A 20,648-nucleotide genomic window follows, 5' to 3' on the forward strand; every position below is an offset into this window, starting at 1 on the left:
CATGTGAGGATTATTTCGATGATAAAGTGTGAAGAAGCAAATTTGAAATTAAACAGAATTGACGTATCTAGCCGGAGGGGGAGAACGTTGATTCGAGAAATTTATGCCCGAAAGGAGTTGACGCTGCGCACATCTGGATTTCCCCACCTTCCTCTTTCCTTGAAAAACGACCTCATAAGCGTCACACATGGAATACATTTACCCCATCTGCTTAGCGCAACAAGACAGCCAGCGTGCTGCTCCCCTTTTTACGTCAATATCGTGGATCAAAGCACTTCAAAGAACCCATTTGCCAGATACACTCGGAACAGACGCGTTTAATGAAATCTCATTGCTCAAGCAAACCAACACCACTGCAAAAGGAGAACCAAAGAGTCAAATGTTTCGTTTTTGAAAATCTTGGCTCGTTTAGGGTGTGACGTACGAAATATTTCCGCCAACTTGAGCGCCTGGTCTGGAATCCAAAGTATCCTTGGTTACAAACGACTGGTCAGCCGGTTTTGTGGCCCAACGGTTCCAAGAATCGAGGCATCCAAGTCATATAAAAGTCAGTGGCACAGAAATGAAAAAAAAAAAAATCAACATCAAAGCTGAAATTTGGTGCGGACGTCTTGGCTCCGATGCTGCCAAGAAGGTGCAACCACATCCAGCTCCAGTTCCCTTCAGTCGGGGAACGTAGTCCCAAACAGACAGTTCAAAAAGAGTCATCCAAAAAAAATCAAGAGACTTGGCTCAACCAGGCTGCAAACAAGAACCGGCTTTTTTTTTTCTTTTTTTAAGAATGAGCCTTAATGGCGTCGGAACGAAATGAAGTGAACATGATCTGTGGTTTGTTCATATTTTGGCTTTCCGGTTGGACAGAGAGCTCTTTGTGGTTTGTTGTCCTGTGTCTCACGTCTTTGTCGCCACCTGTTCTTGTCTCGTGCAAGTGTGCCTCGTTGTCTCGTCAGTATTTGATTCACTGTTTTTGCTCTGCCTCGCTTCATTGTCCCATGTGGCGTCTGGTCGCCTGCGGTTGGCAGTGGTCTGTTCCTCGTCTTTCTTTCTCACGTTGTATTTCAGTAGTTTGACTCGAAGCCTTGCGCTCTTGCTTTACCTCGTTTGCTAGCTTGATTCGGACCATCTGCTTTTTTTTTTTTTTTTTGCCTGCACGCCACCATTATGATCACCCACTAAACTCCAGATAATTGTTTTTAACTACAAATTGCCTGTACTGAAATTTTTTTTTTTGTCTTTAAGGGGCAGTTTTCCAAATCAATTAGTTCATTTGAAGATAATTTTTAACATTTTGTAGAGCATTCTTTTTTTTTTTGCAGGTTAATCCCAGAGACCTGAAGCAAGGGATTTATAAAACAGCAAAAAAGTGACAATAAAACAAACGGAAGTAGCACAGAGCTGTGCCTCAACCTCTGAATAAAAGCGGTGAGTGACGTGGGCGGCGCAAGCCAGCGAAGCTTTCTGGGACGTTTCCTGCGCTCGATTATCAGTTTTGCTACTCAATGTCTATAAATGAGATGTAAAAATGCTAATTTTGCCTCGCAAACTGTTGAGAAGGGTGAGAAAATTTTTTGACTTGGTACTTTTTTGTAAATATGTAAAGTAGTAAAAAAAAAAAAAAGTTAATTGCTTCATGCGCGCTTGAAAGACTTTGGTCATTTCCATCTAAAACAGGGTTGGGCAAACCTTTTGATTGGCGGGCCACAATGGGTTCTAAAATTTGACAGAAGGGTCAGACTAGGTAGCAGATGGATGGAGTTTTTTGGTAATCGCACATCAATGGAGAAAATAAATACATTTAATTTGAAATGAAAGTGAACAAAAGCATTACAACAATATATATGTCTTTGAAAAAACACAATATTTAGAAAATAAAATTTATTTCATTTTTTTCAAGCTCAGCGGGCCGGATTAAACCGTTTAACGGGCCCCATGTGGCCCCCGGGCCATAGTTTGCCCACGCCTGATCTAAAATATCTCCATTCATCATCACAAAAAAAATAAATAAAATAAAAAATAATACTTAAACATAACAATTTTGTGTTTAACTGCATCCTTGCATTCCCACAGCGAGTCCAGATTAAAATATTTCAGCTATCCTCACATTAAGGCAATTCAAAGCTACCTCCGCCGTGTATCTCAGTGTCACCAGTCCAAAGTGGTGTGACGCACGCTCAGCTTGAGAAAGCAACACCCACATATAGTGTGGGGTACTTTTCCAGCCTGTTTTTTTTTTTCTTCCCACTTTTCATCTGCGTGTCCTAATGCCTTGACCATATGCGGACGGCTGCTATGAGGACAACAGACCCCAGTGTCCAGACACACTCTTTCTGCCGCCCCACTCACCCCTATAGGGCCACAAACCGGCCTCTGTGAGCACCATCAACAGCACTAACAACACTAACTGGGCTACCCCCCCCCCTCCCAAAATCCATTCCTGGCCAAGACACCTTCCGCTCTCATCCACCTCACACTGCCCCTCTCTGTGCTCATTCTACCCCCCCCAAAACCTGTTTCCTTGGCTGTCTGGCTGAAGTGTGGTTTGAAAAACTGCGCTGCCTTATCCCTTATGCCACCTTGCGAAGGGTTTCAGCCGGCAGCGACAGGAGAAGACGATTACTTGAATGCACGAGTCTTATATAAGGGAAGAAAAAAAAAAAAAAAAAGAAAACTACTGGTGCAATAACATGTAACTCGCATTAAAAGCTGGCTTGGAAGACGCAGACGTTAATGCCTTTACATGCGCCACAAGGAACACCGAAAATGAATTAAAAAAAAAAAAAGTTTAATTAATAACTGGGGATTTATGCGCATGAGCAATTCACCGGATAGAGAAGTTGTGAAGTTGACGTGGATGATGTGACTCATGTTGAGTTTATTCATGCTTATCTGACTGGTCAGGAAATAATATGTGCAGTCACCAGTTCGCTCCGAGCTATCATGTACGCAAACAAACATTCTTCATCGTGACCTCATGGCATTGTGTATGAGAGAGAGAGACAAAGAGAAAGAGAGCGAGAGAGAGACCAATGTGACACCAACATGTGCAATAAATGCGTCGTTAACACGTTTGACTTCACACAACGTGCCGCTGACACACGAATGACTGAGGACTAAATCACCTTTTCGCGAGTAATGTACGTCAATTTATTAGGAGGAGGAAAAAGGGAGGTGGTTTTGGGCGCAATGGTTTGTTTTAAACTTAAAATAATGAATCATGCGGACCTTAGCAGCGAGTGCGACTATCGGAGTTGATACAAAGTCAGGTACATTGTCAATTGAAAACAGTTTTCATTTTCACACATGGAATTTTTCTGCTGACAAAAGCGAGGAGGTGGCGCAATCATTAAAATCATCAAGCCGATGTAGAGTATACCTTATTGTCTTTGTTTTAGCAGATGAATAAAAATGGTTGTGGTTTACTCGTAATCTTTGTTGAAAACAACTACCCCAGAAAAAAAATATGAAATGAATGAAATTTAAAATGCAAGCACGTTCACTTTCAGGTCAATATTGCCAGCACTCCATAGTTTGTCTCCTCTTACTCCAAACCTGAATTTTAATGAGGCCGTTTACGATTGTGACATCATTTTCCCCACCTATCAAAACGAAAGAGTTGGGTTTTGTTATCCAAACGCACACTTCATCAAGGCCTGTTTGACGAACCCTCTAACAATGCGCCGTGCAGCTTTGTTGGCACGGGCCGGCTCGAGGGATGGGCCGCAACGAGGTTTATGACTCTGCTGACGTCAATAGACATAATTCAAATACTTAACCAAGCTGCAGCTTCCAGCCCTCAGGATCCTCTCCTTTGGCTGTGAGCCTGGAAAACCTGAAACGGATTTTTGCTGCAGAATAAACTGGAGTGAGGTGGCCTGCGAGAAACTGACTGGACAAATGAATTAAAAAAAAAAAATGGACTTGTGTTATAGAAAATGTTTTTAAATGTTTCGATTCCTCTTTGGCTGGTGCTGATTCCGCTGTCTAACAAATATTCCCAACTCATTGCCGATCACAATCTCCTTTTGGGATCAAATGACAAACTGAGATAACACGCAGTTAATGTCACGGATAGCCGTTCCGGATTAATCCGAAGTGACGGTCGAGCACGTCATGCCCGAGCTTGGCGCGTTGTATTTATCAAGTATAATACAGAGCAAAGCCTATAATCGGAATCGGTCAGGGAAGAGAGAGCCCTTTGTTGGCCGCCGGGGGGGCTCACGGGACAGAGTTTGATGGGGTCAAGATGGTGTGCGGTCACAACACTGCAAACTCACATGACCAGCACTTGAGTCGTCTTACCATCAATGGTGTCGGCTGATAGCGTAAATAGTTTCAAGTGGCGACGTCAAAGCCCCCCGCCCCCCACTCTTGTCCACTCGCAGCTCGTGACTGTGGCCATGTGCTTTTTGTTTATTTCAATTCTCCCATATCAAATCTGATTGGAGTGGTTGAAAACTTTGGTCACTTATGGCCCTTCGTGCAACTAAAATCTTATCCCAAAGCATACGGCGCTTCCAGCAAGAATTCAAGACGCACCGGAATGGAGCTTTTCTCACTATTAAGAGATCAGTTCTTTGCGAACACAAACGCAAAACAGGAAAAATCTGCTCTCCTTTTTCCGTTGGGACGGATGAGAAAATGAGACAGAAAGGAGCACAAAGGAACAATCGCGATTAGCTCAGGAACAGGTGTGTGTTCTTAGTTTCGTCCGACATATTTGATGACATACTCCATAGCGAAAAAGGGACGCTCCGAACGTCGCGTTCCAAAAAGCAAATGTGACGAGTTGGTCTTTTTCCCCCTCATTTTAACGAATAGTTGTACGCATAAGCAAATCGGTCAAGGTTGTGATGAATGAGGACGAGACAATTCAAGACTTGCAGTTGTCTTTTTGTTTTTTTTCCTGCTGTGAGATGCTGCTGCAGCCCATCTGTGATAATAGGAAGCGGTGAGCGCCCGCTTTGAAGGCCTTGCTGACGTCAATCAGGCTTGAAGAACCAGTGCAGCAGGAAACAACGGCCATACCTCCCCACTTTCTCTGCGTCACTTGAAAATCCAAATATGGACCTTAACATTTTACAGCTAAAATATCAGTTAATGTTAATATCAGTTTTTAATTGGTGAATGGTTTATCTTTGAGCTGGAAATGAAACAATATCCCGATTATTTTAGTAATGATTGAAATCACGATTATTCAAATGATTTTTACTTTGGGAAACAATATTCAAACATCCATCCAATATCTGAGCCGGTTGTCCTCACGAGGGTCGCGGGAGAACTGGAACCACATCCCAGCCGTACACACTGAATTGGTTGTCAGCCAATCGCAGGGCACACAAATTCAATCAACCATCTGCGCTCACACCTAGGGACAATTTAGAGTGTTCAATCAACCTACCATGCATGTCTTTGGAATGTGGGAGGAAACCGGAGTACCCAGAAAAAACCCACGCAGGCAGGGGGAGAACATGCAAACAGGAAGGCTGGAGCCAGTATCAAACAAAGCACCTCTGAACTGTGAGGCATACGTGCTAAGCAGTCCTCCACCGTGCCGCCTATACTGTATATAATAATCGTTTTTTTTACGATAATGCCAATTTTGTAATTGTTGTAATCGTTGAGTGTAATAATCACAATTGAATTTGGATTTATTGCTGAGCCTTATTGTGTGACATATTACTTTCATTGTCATAGTTTTATTGTCTGTGGCTTATCGTAGCTCACTTTGATCCGTGCCTCTGCCTCTAGTGGGCGCCAATCAAACTAACCATCCACACTCTGCATATTCATACTTCAGGGCAACTTCATCTTTAATTCATTAACCTAACATGTATGTTGTGGGCATACAGGAGGACACCAGAATGTAGCCAGAAAAAAAAAAAAAAAAAACTTGGGTGTTATTTCAAATCTTGAGCTGAGTGTCATCAGCGCATTAGCTGAGCTGACTTTGTGATTATTGGACGTGTCAGACTAAACACATTGCTGCGCGTCATTGCACGTCGGAAGGTGAGCCCTTCCCCGGAGTTACCACATCATTCTGGGAAGGTCATCAAGAGAACTTACCTGATAAACAGACTTTTGTGACAGGAGGCTGATTCGCAGCAGGAGACCTCCTGTAATGACACAACGACAGGTCATAAAATATATATAAATAAACCAGCAAATTGACAAGAAAAGAATAATGTAATTTATTTGTCAGCTTGAGAATTCGTCTTTCCTCCACAAGTTCTGTTGCGTAGTATTGTGAAAGGAGTTATATATATTATATTTTTGTTGAATTTACACTTTACTTGGTAATAGGTTTCTTCTGGGACTGCAGCATTGAATGCTTTTGATACAGTGGCGCCCCCTGGCGATATATGTTGGAATCTCTGAAGCTTATAGTAAAGCTAGCAAAACCCCTTGTTGACTAACTTACTTATTGGATGCACATTGCACGTTTGTCAAAGTGGTGAAGTTATTCCTGACAGTCCGAAGGCTTGCTAGAACCTGGAAAAATAAAATACATTTATTTAAAAGAAAAAGAAAAGCAACAAATTGTAAGAACAACTCTGCTTCAAAGAGACATGGAGCATACACGGTTTGGCTTTCATTATAATATATATAGAGAACAGAAAAACAGACGATTATCAGCAATTCAATATTTTGATTGTTAATATGCACTCATTTTCCTGTTCGGGGTCGTTCAGAGCTCGAGCTAATTAATCGCAGCTGACGTGCTGCTCGTCAGTCCATCACATGGCACACTACAAAGACTGACAGAATAAAGTGCAGTCACGCTGACTCTGCCTGGAAAGGGAGGTCATGCCCTGCATGTACGTCACTAAACCATTCCACAATCACTTGGCGACTGTTATGCTCAGCTGTTTATTTTCCATTTGGAACTAGTTAAAAAGTTAATTGACGTAACATTATTTGTTATCTCGTTAAAAATAACACATTAGTTATCGAAACAATACGCTGCCAAAACTGGTCCAAAAAATGGATGGATGGACTTTAATAATGGGAGTCATTCACGTAAAACAGAATTACATCTGAAACGCAGTGAGAAGCCGCTAGGTGGCAAAAAAAAGTTACTTAAGCGACTCATCCAAATTGCATCTATAAATGGATCAGAGGGAACTCATGTTTGCATGCCTAAGCGCCGCTGACTTACCTGGGCGAAGGGAGTCACTATCAAGTCCTCCCCGTGGCTAAAATGAGAGGCAAAAAGATGTCATTAAAAAAAAAAAAAAAAAAAAAAAAAAAAAACTGTCATGTACAATGTAACAATAGGGAACAACTAGGGCTGAACAATTTTTGGAAAATAATGTATCATGATTTTTCTGACACACTGATTAACTTGCGATTTTCTTCACAATGTCTCGTGACGTTTACAAATATGACAGAAAATGCCATTATAACGTGAAAAAAAATAAAAGCCATTTCTGAAAATCATGCAAGGACACTAAAGAGGTTCTGTGAGGAGGGCAGTTCTTAATTTTTTAAAAACTACTTCCGTCAGGTATAATTTTGGATTTATAATTGTGTCATCATTTAAAACCCTTTTACAATCCCGAAATCGCATTCTGAGATCGCGATTTCGGTCCCAAAACGATAAATCATTCAGCCCTCGGAACAACTCACAGTTCTCCAACGATGGACGAGTTTCGAGAAAGGGACTTGGGCGACAATTCATAGTCGCTGTCGGAGCGGTAGAGGAAGGACTCTCGACGCTGGCCGTGGCTCGCCAGGTTGGGATGAAGAACCAGACCCGAACTCGGAGAGGCTTGAGGGTCTGAGGGGCTGCAGCACAACGACGGGCCATTCTCTCCCTCCAAGCTGAAGACCAAAGACCACAAAGATCAGTTAGAAGATGTGAAGTAAAACAAGCAACTTTGCATGTGAGAAACGTGCGGAAAATTTTCCATTCTCCGTCGACCTTCACGTTTATGATCGAATCTACATCAGCAGGTTCAATCATATGCCAGACGTGCTGCCCAGTACAACATTCTCACCAACTCCGTCGAGTAAAGACGTGGCTGCATAAAGTCGAAAATGATTACTCACCGGTCCGTCCTTGACCCACATTTGAAACACAACAATTTTGCTCAATTACTAAATATGCTTTGCTGGTCAGATCTGCCTCCCTGTTCATTCATCAGCAAGTAATCGAGCAGCTCTTGCCAAGCAAAATCAGATTAATGTGAAAACTCTCCCGCGGGACAGGCTGCGCCATCTGCATTTCACGTCATCTTAATCCCAATTTGACACATTAACACGATGCTACACCAACGTAATCTTAAAATCCGTGACGGACAGCAGATCGTTGATTTATTAACAAAGCGGACATTTCGGATAAACGAAGCTAAGCGAAGCTAATTGATTCAAATCATCATAAAATATTTCATCTTTTCTTTTTTTTTTTTACTTTTACGATTGCGTGCTACAAAGCGACAGGTTTGGGCCAAAAGTCACCTGGGAGCCGAGAGGTGTTCGTCACTGAGCACCTCCTCGCTGAAATCAAAGTAACCAGCTCTGCACCGGGGGGATTTCCGTAGCATTCGTCTCCGCGTTCCTCCTCTTTCCTTTTCATCGACGTTCAAGCGCTTCGAGAGACACTGATGCTCTTACTTCTAACTCAGGAACCAACATGTGCATGACACACACACACAGACAAGAGCGGACCTTGTTTGTGTCCAGTCAGAGAGCACGTGGTGGGATAACGGAGGCTTGGCAGGCGGATAAGGCACATCTGGGCTGGACCACGGGTAAAGGATTCAGTGTTTATCTGACGGCCTGCCCTTTTTCCTCCCATGATAAACCATTACGGATTATCTACTGAGTTCACCCAAATGACCATGTTGTGACTTGTCCTATTCAAAAATGCACAATGCGAAATAGCAACCAATCAAGGCATACCTTGATGAGTTTGGTTTTGTAGAACAAGAGGGCAGGAGTAAAAAGAGCCACATTCACAATTGTTCAAAATTAACACACACACACACGCAGACACCCCCCCACACACACACACACATACAAAGTATTCAAAACATCTATAGCGGTTATGCCGTGAAGTTTGTTGAAGCATGAAGCTGTTCAAGAATGTCTCAAGTGCAAAGTAGACATTCATAGTCTGGCGGGAAAATAGAAGAAAGTGCTAAACCCGTCTTTTAAAATCCATTACATTCAACAGCAGTGTTGGGGAGCACCAATACTGTCAATAAAATAGCATTGAAATAAAACTTTCACGTAGCTGCACTTCACTTAAGTACAGTAAACGTCATAAATTTTTATTTTTAAATTCACCGATTTTCTTTGGGGGGTGGGGGGGACCACCGTTTGCTGAGAAACCGCCCCATGTGACGACTTTGTGCAAAGGCCGAAGCAATAGCGGTATCGCTTTGGCGCCATCTGGCGGCCGTTCTGTTGGTCAAGGAAGCGTTGGAGGGAACAAAAGTAGTATTTTGTCACGACAACTTTAACTACATTTGAAAAGCGTTATCAGAATTTTCTACTCCTTATCTATCAAAATAGGCTTGTTCCTTTCTTCAACTTCAATTTTTCTTTGGGAGTGGGTAAATGTTAATATATTTCTAAACATCAACTGTTAAATTATAGTAACCCAGTCATCAGCAGTGACAAATTACAGTGCTGCCCAAAAGATAACAAGCAGGGCAAATGTGCACCCTGACCAGCACTCAAGCAAAATGGATTTACTGCTTTTGAAAATTGTTAAGGCAGGAGGCGAGTGCTGCAAAGATAAAAGCAAAAAAAAAAAAAAAACATCAGACAAGCCGACAAGATCATCTTCAAAAAAAAAAAAAAAATAAAGCAGCTAAAAGCCACGTAGTATAAGATTAAAGATGGCGTAATTGCGGGCTTTCTTTCATCTATTTTGCCAAAGCTTAAAAAAAGAGACGACAAATCACCTGTAATAAAGTCAAATGATTCCAAGAAAAAGTCATATTGCTGTTCAATTTTTAAACAGAGGTCACCATAGAAGCTCCTTTTTTCCAATATTTCACTTTCAATTGTAATTGGATCACGAAAAGCCTCACCTGTTGGGCTCATCAGCCTTTGTAATGTCGATCCGGGGCAGCGAAGCGATGGGGAGACTCGTTGGCCTGCTGTGAGTCACGGCGTCTTCCTGCGGCGAGAGCAAACTCGCCCGTTCCCTGTCCTTCTCGGCCTGTCGCCATGACAGCGGGGGCAGCTGCAGGTTGCCCGAAAAGCGCCGATGGACTTTGCCCACCTCCAGTCCGAGGGTGCTGCCCGTGGGAAATTGCCACCCTTGGGGATCATTCCTGTCCTGATTGAGAAGGAAAGCAAATTAAAGTTTACGCCTCTCGAACTGAAATAGAAAAAAAAAAGTACTTCGAGCTTTGTCGTAGCAAATGAGGAGGGCTGATTAGTCATTTTAGAGTGGGGTAAAAAAAAAAAAAAATTTTTAAAGTCTTGGAGTCTTTCTGCTGACTTTGCAGAGACGTCTCGGAAATATAATCGGTGCCCGTTTTTGAGAGTATCGCCTTCCTTGCACCCGGGGCAAAAAGTGAAAATTGAGCCTCGGGATATAATGAATGTTCCCTGAAATATCCGTTTCTACTGAGAACCATTTTTCAAAAGACAGACACTATAAAAATACCCTCATCGATATTTTACTGCGGAACAGCAGAATTGTTTCGCAATTGACTATTGATCCCATTACTGACATCGGAACATAAGTCTAGAACTCCATCGACCTCTTGGTTCAAATGGCAGTCGCTGGAGGAAACGTTGCAATTTTACTTCAAGTGTTTGCGTGCATTGACGCAAACCAGTCGAAGAATGACACGTTTTCCGTTAGATCGCTTTAAAATACAAAACATCGAAACATGGAGAGAGCTGTTTTTATCGTCAATACGGAAATATGGTCTTGAAAGGAAACGCAAAAAGATCAAAGCCAGAACATGTCAAAATGAACAAAAATGGGAAGTCAACCGCCCCAAAAAATATTTAAGAGAATGTTCCACTCAGATGGCGACCAATCATGTCTCAGCTTCACAAAACAGGTGAGCCGTGATTGGTCATTAACCGAACCCCGAGCAACTGTGATGTCATTTTTGGTCAACAGAAGTGACAAAATGGCCGCCCCCGGAGGCTAAAAACGGCTGGATTTTGCCGCTTATCTCATATTCCAAAAACGCAATATTAATCAGAATGCCACGTTTAGACGAGTTTAGGCTCACAGAACATTTTATTGCAAAGAATTTTGGAGGGTTGACTTCCCCTTTAAATTTTCTAAACACAACGGATACATCCAGAGTGTCTGATGGGAGGCAGGCACGGAAAGGAATTATAGCAAGCTCCTATCGGACATTGTCGGAGTAAAAGATTCGGCCAGCAAGGAGTAGAGATCAAACAGATGGGCCTCTCCGTCAGATTTGTCCTTCTTCCTCGTGTCTTTCCATTCAATCTGTGCCCAAAATGTCCTCCTGGCGTGGGCTGTCTTTTCACACCCTTTGTCCTCTTCCCACCTCATTCAATCCTCTTCATAACACTCTCTCACACACACACGTCACACGTGTGTGTGTAGAGCACCGTCACCATTTTGAGTCACGCAAAATGCATTGTCAGTCATTTAGAATCGTTGAAACAAAATCGAGATAGGGCCACGGGAATCTTGTTGCAATCGAAGGCTAACGGGAAGAATCAATACTTACGTCTCCCGAAGTGACTCCTTGAACGCTGCGACTTTTCCTCATCATGAGCCACTTTCAGTGCAACAGCTTTTTCCTCCTTCGCTTGCTTTGGAAATATCACCGGGACATCTGCACATTGGGGAGTATGAATAAGAAGTGCAGTGAGTTATTCAGCGCTTGATGTTGTTATTTTCCAATTACGCTGAGAGTACACCAGCGTTTAATCACAATATTAGCACCTTTGTCTCTGCCAGAGTGACAGCATGTCACCGACTTTATTGTATTATTCATTCGCTTTCCCGTTTCTACTGTCAAGTTATAATTTTCTTTTACAATTTTACACTCGAATAAAAATACCATTTTAACCAAAAATGACTCCAGGTTGGAATTGTGCATGTTATATCCGCCTGATGGTCTTCCACAGCCAGTCTATTTAGTTGTGCCAATTGGCCCTGAAAATGAGGCCTAAACTCATCAATTATAAACTAAACACAGCTGGATACACACCAAAAGGCACACACGAGTGACTAATCACTGCGACAGAAATGGATCAATATTTCCATGTCACTATCGATTAGCCCCTCACCCACCATCCATCTTGCCCCAGGACTTGAGAATGCTTTAAAGTTGGACTGTCAGTGTTGAGCCCCGACCAGGCAAATGTGCACTTCAAGTGGCATCAAAATTTTGGGCTCTATTTTTTTGTAGACAGGTGCATGTGCGCTCGCCGTTAAAAAAAAAACTGCCACAGCTTTATATTTCTATTGCACAGTCACCAACTTACAACAGTGAGGAGACACTTCCATTGGCTATTGAAAGAAGCTGGTTTTGTTCACTCCCACAACGGCGCAAATGCCCCTTTCTAGCAACGAAAATACCAAAAGAAAGAAAACTCCAGCCGTGCACAAGTAGACTGCACTTTGAAAATAGGGCTCTTTATATTAAAATAGAAGCCAATTTCATTTTATACTTGAGATGCATCAGTGATGCAGCTCTTTTATCCCTCTCTTTTATGATTACTGCTAATAGAGTATTTGAAGTGCGTTTCATTATTTTTAATAAATCAAATTATCATAGATCTGCACTGTGTCCAGGTTTGCTCCGCTCATAACCAGCTCACCCGCAATAAAATTGGTACCCCTTACACATAAGATGCTTAATTGAGCAAACATGGAAGTGAAAATAAATACCTCACTTTTCAATGCATGTGAAACCTACAATATGTCATATCCACGTTGGCTTTATGTGTCTCTACAAATAATTGGTTGCTGATGGACGTCTCCTGACAACAATGAAAAGCTACAAAGTGGCACTTGAGGTGCTTCTTGCAAAGTATTAATAATTTAATGTTAATTTAAAAAAAATATAATAATAGGTAACAAACTACATGGGATGAGGATCCCCCGAATATTATTTGCCGCAGACTTTTTCTCTCTTTTTTTTCCAAATACACTTTTCTTCAATTGTCAGTGAATAATGCATGAATCACAATAACAAAATTCAGGCATGTGCAGGAGCTGGATAATAATGAAAATGTACAAGGGTGAGTCTAATTAGAATTGCTGAGCCTTGGCAATAGTCTCTGCTCTACTGAGTGCCATTTTGAAATTCCTCTCTACTTTGTCAGGAAATGGCAATTCCAAAAGCCAAGTTAAAAAAAAATTAAAATCACATGCAATCAATCACAGCACTCTCTATAAACCAGAGAAGTAAAAAAAAATAATAAATCAACATTAATACCCCAACTACGGCTATATGAGGGGTAGTTAAATCATCTTTTGTTGCTGATGTGAATAACAAAGCCAGAAACACAAAACTGCTCATTCATAATGATGATTCTGTAACAGATGACAGCATGATGGCATGATTTAAAGTGCCACTGCACAACCTCCAATCGCTAAATGGCAACTAAGACACAGCAAGTATTCATTATGTTTGAATTAAGATGCACAGTGGCGTTGTGGTGTACTCGCATGACTTCTGCGTAGACACTGCGGGTTCAGTTCTGCAAATGTGAATGTGAATGGTTTTCTTTCGCCGTATTTGACCTGTGATTGACGAGGCCAGACGTAATGGGAGTCTGCCTTTTTTTTAATAGCAACCAGTGCCCCGCAACTCTGAAAAACAAAAGGGAAACAAAAAAAAAAAAACGAAGAGGGCGCACTAATATTAAACTTTGATGTCAAGTAGGGGGCCACAAAATATCAGTGTGTGAGCCACAAAAGGCCCCCGTGCCGCTAGTTTGAGACCACTGATAGACACTAAAGGTTTAACTAAATTCAACTTAACTTATAGAGCGCTTTAAAAACAACCGCAGCTCCATGCAAAGTGCTGTAGACAAAGTACAAATCAGTCATAAAACCAAGAACGTTAAAACAATATCGATACCTGGTATCGCCTGCTACTTCTATAAAAGGGTCGCGGGTGCCGATGCCTTAAAATAATACCTGGTATCAGCCCAATATCGATAACTGGTATCGCCTATTACTTTTAAAACTATATAGTTATCATCATTAGTATTACTCCTACGAAGTCTGCTCACAGTTCAACTAAAGTTTTGGTTGCCTCACTTTTTAAACAAATGTTTAGGACATTTGAGCTAAAACAAAAACTTGTCCCCGCATTAAAAGCCACGCAAGTGCGGGATTGTCTTTCGTGTGCATCAGAAGGAAATTGCCTACTATACATAGAGATGTTGTAAGCGGCGTGTGCAGTATGAACTTATAAAATGCACTTTACATCGAAGAGCTAGGGCATCAGGTGGGAAAATAAATGTAGCGAAAATTTACAAATGACATGAATAAAACATAAAATGTCCATTTACAGTACTGTTGCGTGAGTGGGCACTGGACAGAAATAGGTGAAATAAAAAAAGACGGATATCAACATTTTCAAGAGTGTGTACCTCAGGAGTCTGCGGTTAAAGAAGCGGTGTCGTTGAACGTCCGCAATCCGTCCGTCGGTGCTTCTAGCTCGGTCTCATTTCTCGGTGGTCTCGCCCTTCTTTATTTGGGCGATTCGCGCTCGTAACCGCTCCCGAGTTCAGCGAGCTCATCGATTGGCTTTTGTCACTGGCCGCGCAAATCCCTCCGCGAGCCAATGCTTGTGTGCTCCGCCGCCCCGCGCCGCCGCACTCCCGCCGGGATCCATCCGACACACAGGCGGAACAAACTATGGATCCATCTGTTCCAGCAGCTGTTGCGCCCACTCCGTAAAACGACTTTTAGTGGATGGCTTGACCCTTTGATTATTGTTCAATGTTCATAAATGACAGCCAAATGGATTCCACATTTCCAAACCACCCAAAATATACGTGTTAGAGGAAATGTTATAGTACTACATTGTAATAGTAAATTCAGGGTCTCTTATAAATTGAATCATTACGATTTTTCTTCTTGTTTTGTTATTTGTTTTCTTTTTCCAATTAAAATGTATCATCACTTACTTTCAATCCGTTTTTCACCATCGCAGGGGTCGGCCATTTTATCTTGTACCGTGACCGGCTGGCGACTGAAAATGACATCACGACACGTAAAGGTGAGATTTAAATATTGATTTTGCAATTTGAAGTTAGCAAGATGGGCTTCAATTGCTCAAGAAACGTGGAAGCAGGAGGTAAATGTAAAATATGTATCTCTTAAATTTGATAAATTTACTGTAAGTTTGAATGGCCTGAATCAGTTTAGAGTTCTTCTACATTCCCACGATAAATCCCCATGGCAGTTTTTTTCACAGCTTTCCTTCTGCACGTGTTATTTTTCCCTACATAATTTATACAATTTCAGTATAGCTACTCAAGTATTGGCTTGTGTTCAAGGCCACATGCGTCCTTGTTGGTGAACTATCTGAATGCCATGGCTGTTGCCAGGCAACAGCTGTGCTAGAACAGAAGTGAATAGCGTCCCAGAGCTCTTTCATCGTTTTCCATATTTTACTTGTTTTTATTCTCACTCACATTTCTCTCAAAATCGTTTTGGGTTGTATTGTATGCATTCAGGAATCAAGGCATGCTTCACACATAACCTCTGAGGGACGTTGGGGATTCATGCTGTTTACCATGAATATAGTATTTATTCATAGAGGATTTTCTTCCCGGAGGAAGTGCATTCATTGAATAAACAGTTTATCCTCGACACACAGATAGTGTACTTGAACCACTCAAATTGGATGAGGTTGCCAAGTTAATCTCTAATATAGAGCACACTGAAAAAAAGCTTTTATTTACTCAATTTTATTTCAGCAAGTGGTGGAACTACGTAGAATCAACAATTTACTTACTAGGCTATACTTCAGAAACGTATCTGGATCCAGATTATTTTATTTTGTGCAACCACTTGATGAAATATTCTTTCCCCCACTTAACAGTGCGCAGACCCCGAGGAGAATTTGATGTCAATGTCAGGCAGCAATACAGGACAAAATGGCAGTGCCGAGATGGGTGAAAACAGATGGATTCATCTGTTTCTTATTCCACATGCATACTATTTATTAGAATATTGTGCTTAGATTACTGTGGGCACATATAATATTTTTGCCGACGGTACCCCTTTAAAGTGGTTCAGTTCAGAAAAATGCCTTCAAGCTGAGGTCTAGAAGATCAACTTGTCATAGTTATCCGTAACTTTGATTTACGTTGAAGTTTTCATTTAAAAATTAAGTACATGATCTTTGCCTAACTTGCTTCCTTTGACTTTTTTCACACAGGCCCACTCACTCCACTGGCAAAGCTGCTCTGGATGAAAGATCTGATTGGGTGAGTCATTTCAAATCGCTTTAAAGTGTGCCTACACTTATGAGCATCATTGAACATTCAAGCTGCCATAGTGGCGTTAAAAAAAAACAAAAAACCTACCATTACTCCTTAAAAGGTTGCACTGCATTGCAGTTCGAGCGTTAGTAATAAGTTTGTCGGTCTGAAAAGAAATGCATTCCTGTGCCTATCTGGACTGTTACATGGTGGACATTATACACAACTAAATGTAAACAGCAAGACAAAACTTCGACATTTATTTTACAATACAGTTTTAATCAGTGTTAGAAAACAAAACTTAGTCAAGAGCTTCAAAAAGTACTTTTGAGAATCTTTAAGCACTCGTTAGCGTTGGAAGACCTAATTTGACACCCTTGAGCCGAGATGAGATATACGAGCTCCTTCCTTTGTTGCTGAATTAATTGGTCCATCTGTAAATCAATCCAGGTAACAATTGCATTTCAACTTTCTTCTAAATTTCACCTGCACAGATTTCAATGACCTGGTCGGAAAATAGGTCTCCAAGCAAATTGTCCTCTGCTCGGGTGTCCAAGGCACTTTCAGAATAAAAAGCTATTGACGCTTCGTTTTGCTGTGCCTTCTTTTCAAATGATCTGAAAAATTAGACAAATACCATAATAAATAACAATTTGATCAGCGATAGTATGGGTTGCAATCATTTTGGGTCACCCAGTAAAACTCATAAATACTGTTGCAGTCGTTTGCGGAAATAGGGGGAAAAAAAAGCACTTTACTGGTCAATTCACACAGTGAATGAATAAATATATGCTCTTTTAAAACCTTCAACTGGCATGTAGGCACAAGGTTTGGTAGAAATAGGCTGCATCTTACATATCTTTGGTGAATCTTACATCTTTGGTGAGAATGTTCACAATTGCACAAGAACAAAATTGAATGCTTTAAAAATGACAGGAAAAAAAAAAATCTGTGAAATGTTCAGTGGCAAGGTACAGTAAACAAACTAGACATCCAACATCTGTCCAGGAGATGGAGCATGAAGAAGGACGACTTTCCCTGCTATTAGATTTTTTAAAACAAGCAACACAACTCCATTTGCTGTAGCCCATTTAAGACAATGGACAAAAAATCCAGCAAGATTGGCAGTGTGTTTTTAATCGTGATTAGACTTGAGTAGGGGAAAAATACAAGCCAAGCCCGGTTTGTATACATTTTTTTTTTTAAATCATGTGGTTAAAGCTATGTGGGTTGAAGGTGTAACTCTGCCGTTCCAGACATAAGGCACAATAATAGAGCACAAGGCTTGATGTCAGACCATAACGGAGAGAACGTCAAGAAAACTGACATTTCAAAAGCGAGTATCCCTTAAGTCTGCTGCCAAGCCAGCTGTCCGTCCATCCGTCTATACATCCTTGCATCTGCCCAAATCAACAGTAAAACACTTTTACCACTGTTCCCAATTGAATTCTTCGCCACTTCCAAAAATGGCAAATAAGCCATAGATTGTGAGGAAGACAATCGTATTTCCTGTCAGGGCAAGACCACAGGCACCCCACTCGATCTGCAAGCGAGAAACAAGAAGGTTAATGAAGCCGTATATCAGGGCGACATGGGCAACTCATCAGAATTCTATCAGGACTTCCATATTGGCATCTGATAATCATAAAAAAAAAACATTTGAAGCAAAACCATTAATATGCCGTGGCGCAGCTTGTGTATGCAAATTCCTATGTTGTGAAAGCACCCGGAATGCACCATGTTGCTTTTGCAGCAGGTTTTATATATATATATATATATATATATATATATATATATATATATATATATATATATATATATATATATATATATATATATATATATATATATATATATATATATAAATACACTCACACACATACATAAGTGAACTCACTGTGCTACTATGAGCGAGGACAAAGTGGAACCCATACGCTGATATGACGATTCCAGTTGTTAAGAAATAGGCCAGGTCTCTGCATGCACTAGGGGAGTCTGCGTCATCACTGTTGCGGTTGGCTAAAAGGATTGGGATTGGACTCAGGATGTACAGGAAGAGCGCAAACATTGGCCAGTAAACTCTGTAGGGGATGACAAAACAAAAGACAAACCAGGTAATTTTCCAATGATACAACTGCCACAGTTACTATAAAATTGTAATTTTTATTCACCCAGATTCTGGCTGATTTTGTGGTTGTTAGTGTTTTATATAGTCATACAATCCACTAGTTTTTATTCATCACAAGGGGCAGCCATTTTGCCACTTGTAGTTGAATGAAAATGAGTTGCGTTACCTCAGCAACTTTGATGTCATTGATGTCATTATCAGTCCAAGTGGGAAAATGGATTCAAGCCAGTGCCTTTTATTTGCTTAATTCATATTCCACAAACTCATTAATAATCAGAATATCACGTTTAGAGCAATGGGGCTGTGTATAACAGTGTAAAAACAAATTGGAGTTGACTTTGCCTTTAAGTATCAGCGGTTGGTTATCGGCAGCCTCCACGAGTAACCGATATCAACGCAATACGTGTGTGTACATACACAGCTGGGAATAAACTAAAGGCATGTTATAAACGTTGCAATTTAGTGTTCATAGCCAACCACTGAGAATCGAGCTTTTACGTCACAAAGTCACATGACTACATCCGTCAACAATATGACTGTTTACCATTGTGACGTTATGTTGTCTTTCAGTGAACTGTAACTTTTGCAAATGAAATTATTGTCCAAAGGTGGCTCGTTTGTTTTATGCCTTTGTTCTATTAAACAACATACCCAAACTGTTGCACTGCACAACCCACAAACAGAAAAGTCAGCCCGATGGCGCCACCAAAAGACAACCCGATCAGCTCTAGAGGAAGAAAGCGGATACATGAGAGCAGGATACAAAACATAAACCAGTGGTGTCTGTTAAAATTAAACATTTGTTGGATATTACGATTAAGGTTAGTGACTGTCGGAAGGACTGCATAAATGTTCTGATAACAAGACGCCAACAAAGTTTGTCAAGCAGTAATACTACTTGTGAAATAATCTGCACCATCCACCGTTCATCTTTCACATCGAAGTAAATACCTCTGATCCCGGCCATTGTGGACAACTCGTCGGGGATTTCGCTTTCTTTTTGGCAGTGTTTACGTGACGAACTTCCCACTTCCCTCGCCAGGGTTTCCCCTTCCTAGTTTCGTCTCCTGGTCACGTGACTCATCAAAGTTAGTCGACAGACGGCGCTGATCCTCTCGCGCGCCGACGACGACCGCGGTTATGACTCAACTTCTCTTTACTTCGTTTATTTGTCAACCGATTGCAAATGCGGTTGTCACAAAGCCACTCGTGGTGAGGTCGTTGATTTCACCACATGACAACGAGAGACTCAACTGACTGTTATGACTGATATCGGTTGCGTTCTCTTCTGATGACGCAATCAGAACGCGACAGAAGTAGGAAGCGCGTGAAAGCCAAAGCGAAGCCCTGCTTTTTTTCTTAATGCCATCAATGACCCATTGGAATTTTAGTTTAATACCATCCAGCCACAAAGTCCGAAAAAGAATGGATCGGCGGTTTTCAACTTTTCTCAAGATCCTCCTGCGAAATATTATTTCAGCTCAGTACTCCCTCACCAGCGCAGAGCATTTTGAGGATAATACGATTCAGATAATGGATGGATGGGTAAAAAAAAATCTTAATCAGCTCCAGAACTATTTGGGAATAAAATATATAACCTATGCAACATGGCCTTCTGATTAAAATGTTATTTTAGTAACAACATAGATGGGCACTTTCTCCTAATTTGCCGGTCTGTCCTCTGTCCTCCATCCCCGATTTGGTCACCCTTCCGTCATTGCCCCCTCCGCCCTTATTCATAAAAATAATCGTTCTCCATCTACGCCCGTCTTCGACATAAGAAAATTGAGTACATTTTAAAAAAGAATTAAAAAATCTGTGCAGGTTCAAAACTATTTTCTGTTAATGTCACCTGCTATGCAAAAAGGTGCTCTGTATGCATGAGCAAGTTGGCTTTTTATCCCTCAGCACCCATCAATTTCACTCCAATTTACGGATGTCATTCACTGATGACTTTCAATTTTCTAGTAATGAAGCATCCGAGATGATCATGAAATTATTTCACAAATTGCAGATAAATATTGCCAGTAAAACATACAATAAACCACTCCCTATTACCTCAGATGGGGTGAAAAATAAGACAAAAAGTCAGTTCTAAACCAAAAATAAAAAG

General features: G+C 41.2%; 2 protein-coding genes across 4 annotated transcripts in view; both read right to left on the minus strand.

Annotated features, from left to right (window-relative positions):
• LOC148326314 (3',5'-cyclic-AMP phosphodiesterase 4B-like) overlaps positions 1-14,707 on the minus strand; it is a 29,041-nt gene extending 14,334 nt beyond the window's left edge. The window contains exons 1-7 of one of the 2 annotated variants that reach the window (XM_088312138.1): positions 14,566-14,707; positions 11,682-11,789; positions 10,041-10,291; positions 7,627-7,821; positions 7,157-7,193; positions 6,419-6,489; positions 6,064-6,113 (exon numbers count right to left, since the gene is read on the minus strand). In XM_088312138.1, the coding sequence (XP_088168264.1) occupies positions 6,064-6,113; positions 6,419-6,489; positions 7,157-7,193; positions 7,627-7,821; positions 10,041-10,291; positions 11,682-11,726 (649 nt within the window). In that variant the 5' untranslated portion in view covers positions 11,727-11,789; positions 14,566-14,707. Of the gene's footprint in view, positions 1-6,063; positions 6,114-6,418; positions 6,490-7,156; positions 7,194-7,626; positions 7,822-8,457; positions 8,626-10,040; positions 10,292-11,681; positions 11,790-14,565 lie in introns of those variants that run through there. The other variant, XM_088312139.1, reaches the window with a different exon arrangement.
• A 1,933-nt stretch (positions 14,708-16,640) lies between these two features.
• On the minus strand, positions 16,641-19,841 carry LOC148326315 (leptin receptor gene-related protein-like). 2 transcript variants are annotated; one of them, XM_088312157.1, is made up of 4 exons: positions 19,487-19,841; positions 19,187-19,262; positions 18,342-18,488; positions 16,641-17,950 (listed from the first exon to the last, which is right to left on the minus strand). In XM_088312157.1, the coding sequence occupies exons 1-4, from the start codon at positions 19,500-19,502 to the stop codon at positions 17,920-17,922; spliced, it is 270 nt and encodes an 89-aa protein (XP_088168283.1). In that variant the 5' UTR covers positions 19,503-19,841; the 3' UTR covers positions 16,641-17,919. The 2 variants fall into 2 exon arrangements, with proteins under 2 accessions (XP_088168283.1, XP_088168282.1); XM_088312156.1 differs by having other exon boundaries at positions 18,305-18,488; positions 19,487-19,835.
• Positions 19,842-20,648: the final 807 nt, after the last annotated feature.

Source organism: Idiotropiscis lumnitzeri, chromosome 12 (assembly GCF_059441095.1).
Source record: "Idiotropiscis lumnitzeri isolate Australia: NSW breed Sydney's pygmy pipehorse chromosome 12, RoL_Ilum_1.0, whole genome shotgun sequence".
Classification (NCBI taxonomy): Eukaryota; Metazoa; Chordata; class Actinopteri; order Syngnathiformes; family Syngnathidae; genus Idiotropiscis; species Idiotropiscis lumnitzeri.

Bases quoted from the DNA above. Each gene is read 5' to 3' on its own strand.
- LOC148326315 (XM_088312156.1), bottom strand. The intron at 18,489-19,186 runs GTATGTTGTTTA...CATCCCCTACAG, and splicing joins TGTGCAGTGCAACAGTTTGG to AGTTTACTGGCCAATGTTTG. The intron at 17,951-18,304 runs GTGAGTTCACTT...TCTCGCTTGCAG, and splicing joins TCCTCGCTCATAGTAGCACA to ATCGAGTGGGGTGCCTGTGG.